This window comes from Aquarana catesbeiana, linkage group LG01, assembly GCF_042186555.1.
Source record: "Aquarana catesbeiana isolate 2022-GZ linkage group LG01, ASM4218655v1, whole genome shotgun sequence".
NCBI lineage: Eukaryota > Metazoa > Chordata > Amphibia > Anura > Ranidae > Aquarana > Aquarana catesbeiana.
In genome coordinates, this window is record NC_133324.1 from 971,502,542 (window position 1) to 971,514,932 (window position 12,391).

Sequence of the window (12,391 nt, forward strand, 5' to 3'; positions counted from 1 at the left end):
CACAGGTTTGTTTATAGTCGCTTCTAGGCAGGTGCGTTTAGAGCCAGTAGCGACAAACTCTGGTCCTCTCATTCAATTTTCTTCGTCTTTGGAGCCTCAGCAAAAGCAACATCAGGAGCATTTCCGCACACATGCTCATCATGGGATCCATATTAACAAACTAACCAAAAAAATAACAGCTAGCTACAAGCACACTGCTTTCTCAGCTGCTACTCACACTGTTCTCTCACAGAATGGCTGAAATAGATAATAAATACTTGTTTTTAGTGCTTTCAAATCATTTGTGAGGGTCTCCTGAGGTTATCTTTAGTAAACGCTCCTGAACGCAAACGCGGCTAAACGCGGCTTGTAAATGCTGCTAAACACACGCTTTTAAACGTGGATTACTAGCTGTGATGTTCCCACGTTCAGGAGAGGTTGAGAAACGTCCCGTGTACAAATGAAGCCTTAAACAGAGGCAGACGGCTTAAAGACACAGAGCAATAATAAATCAAATAGTGTAACACAGATGAAATAACAATAAATCACATAGTGTAACACAATACTCCCACTAATCTCCAGATCTCTTGTATTCCTTCAGATAAATCCATTTCCACTATATAACTTTTTCAGTTTATTAAATGTTCAAATAATAATACAAAGGAGGAAGAAACATTCCTGACACTTGGAGGTTGATTTACTAAAGGCAAAAATACTGTGCACTTCAAAGTGCACTTGCTCTAGATCTGAGGGGAAGCTCTGCTGGTTTCTATCCTCCAATCGTATACAAAACAAAAATTCTGTTTTATTTTCCTTGCATGTGATTTAATGTTCTTTGCAAAATGAAGGTTTACATCATTTACTAAGCTCTGGAGGAACTGTACTTGCAGTGCACAGTATATTTACCTTTAGTAAATCAACTCGGTGTTTCCACAGATTATTAAATGTTCTTTATTTTCCCCAGATAGGGAGATTATTGTCATGAATCCTCCCATGTATTATCTGTGTTCCTCTGTATAAGGATTCCTATGACTACGAGTCTCAGTCTCAGCCCCTCCCTGTGTAGGAGTGTACAGAACGGGTCACGCTGGTTACTCTCATTTCTCTCTTCTGCTTTCAGCGATGGCGTCTGCTGATCTGAGGAAGGAGCTGGAATGTTCCGTCTGTCTGAGCATTTATACAGATCCTGTAACACTGACATGTGGACACAATTTCTGCCGGGACTGTATTAGTCGTGTGATGGATACACAGGAGAGGTCTGGAGGTTATTCTTGTCCTGACTGTAGACAAAGATTCAGGAAACGTCCCGTCCTTCAGAGGAACACAACACTGCGAAACATAGCAGAGAATTTCCTGTCTTCTCAGCCAGATCAGGAGAAGTCCGGGGTCTTCTGTACTTACTGTATTCACACTCCTGTACCTGCTGTGAAATCCTGTCTGCTGTGTGAAGCTTCTCTGTGTGACAATCACCTGAGAGTCCACAACAAGTCACCAGAACACGTCTTATGTGACCCCACCACTTCTATGGAGAACAGGAAATGCTCCGTCCATAAGAAGATCCTGGAGTATTACTGCACTGAGGACTCCACATGTATCTGTGTGTCCTGCAGGCTGGATGGAGAACATCGGGGACACCAGGTGGAGACTCTGGATGAGGCCGTTGAGGTGAAAAAGAAGAAACTGAGAAATGTTCTGCAGAAACTGATGACAGAGAAAGAGGAGATGGAGAAAAGAGTCCAGAATCTGCAGGAACACAGGAGGAAAGTACAAGGAAAAGCAGATGTTGAAACAGAGAGAGTCACTGTCCTGTTCAGAGACCTCAGGAGACGTCTGGAAGACCTGGAGAAGAGAGTCCTGAGTGACATCTCCGGGCAGGCAGAGCGGATCTCTCTATCACTGTCTGATATAATCCAACAGCTGGAAATAAAGAAGGAGGAGCTGTCCAGGAAGATGGGTGACATTGAGGAGCTGTGTAACATGACAGATCCACTGACTGTCCTACAGGAATCAGACACAGGTGACTTGTGTGATACTGAGGATGGAGATGATGAGGACAGAGAGAGACATGATAAACTCCTCCATGATGGGGAGGATCTGGATGTGGCGGGGATCTCACACACATTACACATAGGTTTATCTGATATCATGTCTGGGGTAAATGTACAAATATGTACAAACACACATGTCTATCCACATTCTACTACAAAGGACAAAGGGCACATCAATGCTGAACCATCCAGGAGACCTCCCCAACCCTCCCCCACCATACAACACTCACACCACCAGGCTGGAGGGCCAAATATTGGGGCTGTACAGCCAACATTGGAGGTTTCAGGGGTTACAGACATATTGCTGGATGTGAGCACAGCTGGTAATTATCTCCATATATCAGATGATAGGAAAACTGTATCCTTCTCATCATCACATCAGAATCGCCCAGAAACACCAGAGAGATTTCAGGGTCCTCAGGTGATGAGCAGTCAGAGTTTCTCCTCAGGGAGACATTACTGGGAAGTGGATTTCGGGGGGGCAGTGTTCTGGATAGTCGGGATGTGTCACCCCAGTATAGACAGGAAAGGAGAGCAGTCAGTGATTGGATATAATAAGAAGTCCTGGAGTTTGGAGAGATGGGGGGATGATCAGTACTCAGTGAGACATGACAGGAAGGAGATCCGATTACCCAGTGGTATCTCCAGAAAGAGAGTTGGGATAGATCTGGATTATGAGGCTGGGCGGATCTCCTTTTATGATCTGTGTGACCCGATCCGACACCTCCACACCTTCACCACCACCTTCACTGAGCCCCTCCATGCTGGGGTATGGGTAATGTGGGGTTGTATAAAGATATCTGGGGGGAAATCAGAAGTGAGAAATCTGCCCAGAGACTGGTGACATCATAAGGTGGAGAATCTGATTGGTAAAATACTCAGCCAAAAGGAGTTAGCAGTTAAAACAACATGAATATTTTACTTCTAAAGCTGCAGGCTCCGGGGCAGCCATTTTCATCCTAAACCTTTCTTCACCACCTAGAGCAGTGATGGTGAACCTTGGCACCCCAGATGTTTTGGAACTACATTTCCCATGATGCTCATGCACTCTGCAGTGTAGTTGAGCATCATAGAAAATGTAGTTCAAAACATCTGGAGTGCCAAGGTTCTCAATGTTGTTCTATGGCCTCATGCACACATAGGCTTTTAGGAGCTGTAAGTGGCATAGGCGTTTTCAAGCTGCAAAAAAACCCCAGGACCAGCACATTCAGAGGCTCGGCGTTAGCTGTAAAAACGCCCGACGCTGCTAAATATGGCTTAACGCTGGATACAGCTGCGTTAAGCCTCGTCAAACTTTTCTCATGCCTCTATTCAAAATCAATGGTTCCCTATGGGAGCCCATTGATTTGAATACAAGTGGCACCAGAAGTTGGATCATGATGATCCGACTTGCAGTGCGGTTTGTGTGCTGAGCATCCTCAAGGGGAACAACTCGCCGAAATGAAAAAAAAAAACTGGCGTGAGGTTCCCCCCCAAGACGATACCAAACCCTTCGGTCTGCTATGAATTTTAAGGGGAACCTCACATGCCAAAAAAAAATGGCGTGGGCCCCCCCCCAGATCAATACCAGACCCTTATCTGAGCATGCAGCCTGGCAGGTTAGGAAGGGGGGGGAATGAGTGAGCGCCCCCCCCCGACCATACCAGGCCACATGTCCTCAACATGTTGATGGGGACAAGGGCCTCTTCTCGACAACCCTGGCCGGTGGTTGTTGGGGTCTTTGGGCGAGGGGGCTTTTCGGAATCTGGAAGGCCTCTTTAACAAGGGAAGGGGCCCCCAGATCCTGGCCCCCCACCCTACGTGAATGAGTATGGGGTACATTGTACCCCTACCCATTCACCTCCAAAAAAAAGTGTCAAGAATGAAAACACTACACAGGTTTTTAAAGTAATTTATTAAGGCAGCTACAGCGTCTCTTCCGATTTCTTCTCCCTCCTGCGATGTCTTCATCCTCCGGTTCTTCACCCTCCTCTGCACTGTCTTCTCCCCCTCTTCGGTTCTCCCCCTCTCTGGTTCTTCTCCTCTCTGCGCTGTCTTCTGCCTCTGCCGGGTCTCTTCTCTCCGCTGTCTTCTCTCTCTGCTGTCTTCTCTCTCTGTCCTTCCTCCGATGTTGTCTCAACACGCTCTCCCGGTATAACGCTAGGGCCGCCTTGTGCTATTACTTACATAGACATGAGACGGGGCCATCCGGTGACATCACCTGGGGACCCTGCCCCCTTGTGACGTCACCACCCGGTTGATCAAAATCCATACCAGACCGAAGGGTCTGGTATTGTCTTGGGGTGGGGGTGGGGGAACACCACACCAGTTTTTTTTTTTCATTTTGTCGAGGGATTCCCCTTCAATATCCTCAGCACACAAACTGTGACGTAAGTCTTCTATTCAAATCAATGGTCTCTCATAGGGAACCATTGATTTAGAATAGAGGCAGAGAAATGCTGCTAAAAGCTAGTATGGCTAAACGCGCATTAACGCCAATACAAAAAGCTACTAAAAGCCTATTTTTACAGCCGCTATTTCCTGGTGTTGGTAGTGGCTTCACAGCTCATTTTTTCTAATGCCCCGTGTGCATGAGGCCCTATAGTGTATCTGTAGCCATACTTTTTCAGGTTTAGATGGAGTGGGGAAGGATTAGCCCCCCTGTTTGTTTTGTATTGTTATCTGGGGCTCCAATAGAGGGATTTCCCTTCATTTCCTGTCCTGGCTGGCAGCAATGTTTTACTAGGCAGGAAGTGGGGGAACTCTCCAACAGACAGAAATAAAAATGACTAAGTGCTTATATGCTAATGTTAGGATCCTTATATAATAACAGGTTCTCTGTCTAGAATGACTTTGCAGAAAGATGTTATTAGAACAAATTGTTGATCTCCGGATCCTTGGAAGGTCTTGTTGTGGAACATAGAGACAGTTGGTTTTCTTCTTCTACAATGAGATAGTTGGAATTCTGGAGGTCAGCCAAACTGATAAGGTGTTCAGAGATAACAGAAATTAATGTCTCATGTAATGAATGTTGTGCTGTTTGTACACATTCTTAGTTGAATGACTTATTATGTAAAATGTTGATATTTGGGACAGTCCTCCACGACAACTGTCCAGGATTGGAGGGTAAAAGCTTCCCATTTGATGAAGAGGTCAGATCCTTGGTCCTCCTGCCACGTCCAGGGCTTTTTTTCTCAGAGTATAGGTGCAGGAACTCCCCTCTCCCGAGTCACTACTTGTCTCCACCCCCCACACACACCTCCAAGCACCGTCCTTTGTTTCCACCCCATACCCACCTCCCTGTACCACCTCTTTTATAGAAAACAGAACCCAGTATGAATTCTTTGGTGTTAAGTAATCTGTATGGAATTTGGTAGTTATAATAGGAAAAGCAGTAAAATGGATCCCCTGCAGCCAGCAACAATAGCCCCCCATAAGCAAAATAGACCCCCCCCCACAATAATAGACACCCCCAAAATCAACAGATCCCCCTAGCAACAATAGACTGCTTGCAACAAAATTCTGCCCAACAAAAACAGACTCGCCCCAGGAATAATAGACCCCACCAGAAACAATAGACCCGCCAGCAGCCAGCAACAATAGACCCTGCAGCAGCCAGCAACAATAGATCACCCAGCAACAATTGACCACCAGCAACATGACTTTCCAGCAACAATAGACCCTCCCTCAACAATAGATCCCCGAGCAGCCAGCAACAATAGATCCCCCAGCAGCCAGCAACAATAGATCCCCCAGCAGCCAGCATTAATAGACTCTCCAGCAACAATAGGCCCCTCCTTAAACAGTAGATCCCTCCCAGCAACAATTGACCCACTAGCAACATAATACACCCCCCCCCCCCCCAGCAACAGTAGACCTCTCCAGCAGCAATAGATAGATTCCCCAGCAACTGGCATCACTGGACCCTTCAGCACACCCCATTACCCCTCGCCAATGCATACATTCAGTGCTTTTAGCGTTCCCGCTGGAAAAAAGCCCTGGCCATGTCTAAGGATCTCCGCACACCTTCATCTCTCTACTTTCTAATCTTTACTTTTACTTTGTAACTTTTCTCTTCTAAATAAACTTTTAAAACCTTCACCGTGATTAGAGGTTGTTATTTTCTTATCACATTCCACAATGACTTTGGTATTAGTTGTAATATCAATGTAGCACAGAGATGTTATTTTTTTCTCCATTACAAACAAGGCTTTCTATTGTTAGTGTTACTGCACAAATTATATTTTTACTATGAATATGATAAAAACACATAACAAAATATATACTTTTGCTTAGTATGACCAGCATCAGGTCTAAAACAGTTAGGCCCCTTTTACACTGATGAACCATTCATAGTTCTCTATGGAGCTGCGGATGTCAGAGGACATGTGTCCACTGACACCTGTGGGCATCAGATCCGATCATGGTCCGCTAAAAACAGCGGATCGAATGACAGTCGGATGGACAGGCAGTCTGTGTCCATCCGACCACTCCATAGAGAAGATCGTGCTGTGTCCATGTCTGCTCTGCATAGTGGAGCGGACACGGACCTGCCATCTGCCTGCTTAGTGGTGATCAGCGGAGAGATCCCTCGCTGACCAGGCGGATCCTCTTGTATTCCTTTATGTATAAAAAATGCTCTTGTGTGAAATGGCTAATGTAACTGTAGCACCCTCTACCTAGGTAGGTGCTAGAGTTGAGATTTTTGTGAGAGCAGGTACATTTAATCGGGCTTAGCTAAAATCTAGGCCTGTTTGTTTTGATCTGTGGGGCTGGGAGTGGCTCAGAGTAGGCTGGTGACTCACAGATATATTCATCTTTCGGTTACATCCCTTCTGCTTCTAGAAGGAAGAAGGACAAGAAGGGTGGAGCTGTCTGGGGTGTTCTAAGGAGCTCTGACCAATCCCCAACCTGGATTGGCAGGGGGCAGGCCTCCTCAAATACCTAGAGTCAGCCCAGCTAGGTAGGAGTTGTTTGGTGGAAAAACTGGTAGATGGAGTGCTAGCTGTTGTGGCCTTTGGAAAGCTCCCAAGTCTGGGGGGGTTACCTTGGCCCTGGAGCTCGGGAGTGAAAGGGGACCCCCATATAAACCACAGGGGTGTCCTGAGCAGGAGAGGACAAATTTCATGGCAGGTCCTTCAGATTTGTTGTTTTTCTTTTAGGGGGGGAACAGAAAAATCCACACGACCATCCAAGCATGCAGCCTTGCTGGCTAGAAAAGAGGAAGTGATCATGTGGCCCCCGGACTGTACAAGCCCTCAACATGGATCTCAAGGCAAACCACCTTACCTCCATGTTGATGAGGAAAAGATCCTCTTCACCACAACCCTGACCTTGTGGAATCTGTCCCTTTTAAGTCCCTTTAACTATATAGGGGGCTGCCAGATACCGGCCCTCTATGTGGATGAGTATGCAATACATCTGTAGCACCCTCCTAGTGGGTGCTAGTATAGGCAGGTACATTTAGTTAATTTTGGGCTCTGCTGTAGCCGGTGGAGCTGATTTGATTACTTATGTCTGCTCTGGGCAGTTGCAGGCTTGCCTGTCTCCCCCTGTCTTTCCAGGAATCTAGTGGGTGGAGAGGGTAGAGTCTAGCCTGACCTGATATACAGCCTTAGCCAATCCCTGGTCAGGAGAGTGACCAGCAGGGGGCTATATATATCTAGGGTGTGGCACTTAGTGCAGCAGGCTCCTTTGCCTGCTGGAGAGTGACCCAGCCTGAAAGGGCTGTTAAGGCCGGGGTTCTGTGAAAACAGCCAACTCGTCCAAATCTCCATTTACTGATGCTGGAGAGTCACCGGAAGTGACGTGGTTGGAGATTTTGGCGAGTTGGAATTTTCGGCAGAACACCGGCTATTGCTTAATATATATTTTTTCCAGCAAAAACTCTTTTATGTGTTTTTTTTTTATTAAACTTTCCATTATCTTCCCAACCATAGAAGTTAAAGTGGAGTTTTAAATTAAAAGTCAGCAGGTACAAATACTGTAGCTGGTGACTTTTAATCTTTTAATATAAGGACACTAACCTGTCCAGGGAACCCGCGATGTCAGCACCTGAAGCCGATCTTCGGATCGACTCCCGGGTGCTGCCGCCGCCATTCCTGATATGACAGCAGGGGGGGAGGTTGGATTTGCCAGACATGGCGTAGATCGCTGTACAATGTGCGGTGATTTTCCCCAAAAGTGGGAGCAAATACCTGATTTAGACAGGTAACTGCTCACCCCTCCCCCCTGAAAGGTGCCAAATGTGACACTGGACGGGGGAAGGAATCCAAACAGCGGAAGTTCCTTTTCCATTAACCAGCCTGTAGTAACTTGGTAAAGACGTTGATGCCTTTTTAACCCCTTCAGTACCGGGCACTTTCACCCCCTTCCTGCCCAGGCGAATTTTCAGCTTTCAATGCTGTCACACTTTGAATGACAATTGCGCGGTCGTGTAACACTGTGCCCAGATGAGATTGTTATCATTTTGTTCCCACAAAGAGAGCTTTCTTTTAATATTATTTAATCACCTCTGGGGTTTTTATTTTTTGCTACATAAACAAAAAAAAAAAAAAATAACCAAACATTTTGAAAAAAAAATAGTTTTTCTTTTTGTTTTAAAATTTTGCAAATAATCTTTCCTTCGTAAATTTAGGCCAAAATGTATTCTGCTGCATTCCTTTGGTGAAAATAACCCAATCATCCTCATTTCCCATCTGTCTGATATGGACTCTGGTTGCTAATGGAGCGATTCATGGAGACACTTGGATACAGATTCCGGACCACATTAAGAGCGTTAGCATTACTGACTATTTATGCAGATTAATATCTGTGTCTGCTGCCTTCTGTGTGTTCAGGATTTCCGGTCCCATATATATTATACCTGTTACCGCAGATCTTGATGTGGTGGGCTATTCCCATGGGCTGGTAGGCGCTATCCCTATCTTGAGACCCAAGTCAACCTTTTCTTCTATTTTATGATGCCTGTAGAAGCTACATATTCTCACTAAAGTTAAGAGTTACATATTATACATGCTTGAATGGTCCTTTAGAAGCGGGAGTTCCGTGAAACGCGTCGACCAGACCAAGCTCTCATTGAATATATACCTCTGTGCTCTCATGATATGTACTCTATACTGTATGGTATTAACTGCATTGTTGTATGCTATTGGGAGTCTTTTATCTGAATAAACGTAATAAAGAACGTTTTTAATCTATATACATCGTGTGATGTGTTCTCAGAGGCATATGTAAAGTCCCATCCCTTTTACCTGTGCTCTTTCTCTCTTCCATGAAAATAACCCAAATCAGTGAATATTATTTAGTCTGTAGGAAAGTTATAGAGTCCACAAACTATGGGATGTATAGAGTGGGTATAGAAAAGAATCCCCCCCTTTAAAATAATCACATTTTGTTGCTTTGCAGTCTGAAATGAAGACAGACACAATTTTTGCTTCATCCAGCTGTATATACTAATGCAACTTATAACATCCAAGTGAAAGATATAACACCAACCTGTCAGCAAAAAAACAAAAATTCAAAAACAGAATCACTGAGTTGGAAAAGGATCACCCCCCTTGTGTCAGTATTTTGTTGAACCCCCTTTTGCTTTAAGTCCAGCCTTTTGGTCTGTTGGGATTTGTCTCTACTAGCTTTGAACATCTAGACTTTGCAATGTTTGCCCGCTCTTCTTTGCAGAATGTCTCAAGTTCAGTTACATTTGATGGTGACCATTTGTGGACTACGGTCTTTAAGTCATTCCTATCGGTGTTTAGGTATGGGGAGCCCAATAGCAGAGGTACACATCTTGGATAAGGATACTCAGGAGGTAAATCCAGCACAGTTTCCAAAAACGTGTGTAGCAGTACCCCCGTAGGGACTGCAGAATGTAGAACTTCCACCCGTCACCATGCCCAGCCTGGCATTCACTTCCAGTCACTCTCCAGACAATGAACAGTCCATCAGCTTTGTTTTTGATATTTATTGAGGGATTAAACTTGGATGGCATAAAAGGGAATTATGGGATTCCCAGAATCAATAGCAGAAATCAATATAATGATCAATTGGACCTCTATTTACATCTTCTAGCTCCAGCCTCCTCCAGCACAACGTTTATTTGAAGACTGATTCTCTCTCTTGTACAATACTTGGTTCCTGGCACAGCTAGCACATGGCAGGCCCAACTCCAACCAGTCATACCTTAGAAACTGCCATTTGCTGACAGGGCAGCGGGACCCTTGGTGTAGCAACCAATGGTGAAAGTCTTTAGTGCTAGCTGTATTAAGGTGGACTAATGATCCCAGTCAGTCCTGTGCAAGCTCTGACAACCCTCCTGGCTGCAGCCACCCAACTGCTCTGCCAGTAACATCACAGACTCTCCCGCTGGCTCTACATCCATCTCAGACTGCACACTCCCAGTCTGCTCCGGCATGCCTCTCCCAGCTCTCCCGACTGTGCCTGTCACTCACAGACACCTGATTGGATCCCTCCTGAAGACTTGCCCGGCAGTGTTCACCGCTGTCCTCTCCTGCTCCTGTTCAGGAAAACCCTTGGGTTGTGTGGGGTTCCTACACAGCTCCGAGCCCCTGGTCCAAGGTCACCCTTCCCCCTCCCAGACTGGGGGCTCCCTCCAAGGCCCTGACAGCCTAACACTCCAGCTCTTACACCCAAACTGACTCTAGATATTTAAGGAGGCCTGCCCCCTGCCAATCCAGGTTTCCTTAGAATACCAAAGACAGCTCCACGTCTCTTTCCCACCTTCCTTCTAGAAGCCTCTAGAAACAGAAGGGGGATAACCGTAAGATAAAACTAGCTGTGAGTCACCAGCCTACTCTAAGCCACTCCCAGCCACAGATCAAAACAAACAGGCCAAGCTTTCAGCTAGGCCTGCCTAAATTTACCTGCATTGACAAAAATCTTAACTCTAGTACACTACTTAAGTAGAGGGCGCTACACGTGCAGGGCCGGATTAAGAACATCATGGGCCTAGTGCTGAGGACTTTGGTGGGGCTTTTTATAAAATAAATAAAAAATTAAATTGCCAACTTTTTTTGTTATAACAAATTGAACTAAATAGAAAGAGGGAGGATGAGAGAGAGGGTAAGGGAATGAGAGAGGGGTAAGGGAGGGAGGATGAGAGAGAGAGGAAGGTTGAGACAGAGAGGGAGGATGAGAGAGAGAGGATGAGAGAGGGAGGGAGGATGAAAGAGGGAGGATGAGAGAGAGAGGATTAGAGAGAGAGAACCAATACTCAAAAAACCAAAAAAGAGGGACTTTGGACTTTACAGGCACAGTCACGACAAATATCTATAACAAAATTAATTTATTGAAAAACACATACAGATAGAACATTGATTAAAAACCACAAATCATATGTGTACATCAAGATATAATGAAGCGATAGCTATACAAAACCATCTAAATGTATAATTATTCGGACATGAGGATAACCATCCCGAGTAGCAGCAGGTCCGAGAAGATGGCTGGATAGCAGATCCGCAGTCGATTAATTCATGTCATGTAAGTGCTCAATGCTCAACATGGTGTCATCCCTACACAACCGCTTGTGACTCCTTGAGCCTTTTTATACATACATTCATATATACCTATATGAATTTGACTTGGAGGAATATCCTTTATCTCCAGCTGCTGGTGAGTGAGCTTGGCTACGATTTTATTAGTTTCATTAACACTCAAGACCTGTAGATCATTGTTTTTTGAAGTTAGCTTTACATTTTTTCGTAGGATATTTTACCAATCGGTACCTAAATAGACGCGTGCTGCTTCATTACATTGTCTGCTTTTTCCCTTACCTGTGGGCTACTCTATTTCATATGATCTTAAATACATCTACTTTGTAAGTACTCTATTTAACCCCCTCTGGTGTTCCTTTCCCCCCTCCCCCCTCCCTAGCCTCCCCTTCCCTCCCCCCCCCTTCCTGCTCCCCCTCCTCCCCTCCCTCCTTTTGTCCTCTTTTTTCCCCCCTACCCTTTCCCCCTCCCTTCTCCCCCCCCCCCCTTTTCCCTGCTTCACTGGCTGGCTCTATGAACTCTCCCATTTTGACATATCTCTCAGATACAATCTAGTACTATGTAATCTCTCAGATACAATCTAGTACTATGTTGTGTACGCCCCCATGGTAACCCTTCACTACCTCCCTGGTTGGTGTTCCACACTTTACCACACTGGTTTGACCAGCATGGAACTGTCTGTTTTTTGTAGTACTTGGCACTGTTCCAGATGCTAGATTTTAGGGTTTTATATACTAATTATATGTTATGTATCTTGATAGCCACAATATATCTTTCCGCTCTTGAAGAAGCGTGAAGACACGCAAAACATGTTGAGCATTGAGCACTTACTTACATGACATGAATTAATCGACTGCAGATCTGCTATCCAGC

General features: G+C 45.3%; 1 protein-coding gene across 1 annotated transcript; it reads left to right on the forward strand.

Moving 5' to 3' along the window:
- Nucleotides 1-289: 289 nt before the first annotated feature.
- On the forward strand, nucleotides 290-6,105 carry LOC141123086 (E3 ubiquitin-protein ligase TRIM39-like). Its single transcript, XM_073612027.1, has one exon. It carries the CDS (start codon nucleotides 1,102-1,104, stop codon nucleotides 2,869-2,871), a length of 1,770 nt encoding a protein of 589 aa, XP_073468128.1. The 5' UTR covers nucleotides 290-1,101; the 3' UTR covers nucleotides 2,872-6,105.
- Nucleotides 6,106-12,391: the final 6,286 nt, after the last annotated feature.